The 293-nt window shown below is 59.4% G+C and overlaps 1 protein-coding gene across 1 annotated transcript in view; it reads right to left on the reverse strand.

Moving 5' to 3' along the window:
* ALPK3 (alpha-kinase 3) overlaps positions 1–293 on the reverse strand; it is a gene marked incomplete at both ends in the record, with an annotated part of 12116 nt that overhangs the window by 573 nt on the left and 11250 nt on the right. The window contains 1 exon segment of the mRNA XM_010134274.1: positions 75–293. Coding sequence (XP_010132576.1) covers positions 75–293 — 219 coding nt within the window.

Consider the following 293-nt stretch of genomic DNA (forward strand, 5'->3'; position numbering starts at 1 on the left):
GCAAGCCGGGCCTTCTCCCCCTTTCGTAGGCCAGAAGGGGCCTCAGGAACCTGATGGGAGGGAGGTCCCTTTACCTTCCATGTCAGTCACGAGGATGTTTCCGTTTGTCCACTGGTAGACCCAGTGCTGGAAGGTGCAGCATTTGAGCACGACCTCTGAGGTGCCTCGTGCCACCAAGCTGCTGTCTCTCTCGGTGACGCAGTACTGCGCGCAGGGCCCGCCCAGGTCCTCCTCCACGGTGGCGTAAGGGATGTTGTTGGCTGGTCGGTAAATCAGGTACAGAGGAATTATCC

This window comes from Buceros rhinoceros, unplaced genomic scaffold (genome assembly GCF_000710305.1).
Source record: "Buceros rhinoceros silvestris isolate BGI_N320 unplaced genomic scaffold, ASM71030v1 scaffold23664, whole genome shotgun sequence".
Lineage (NCBI taxonomy): Eukaryota > Metazoa > Chordata > Aves > Bucerotiformes > Bucerotidae > Buceros > Buceros rhinoceros.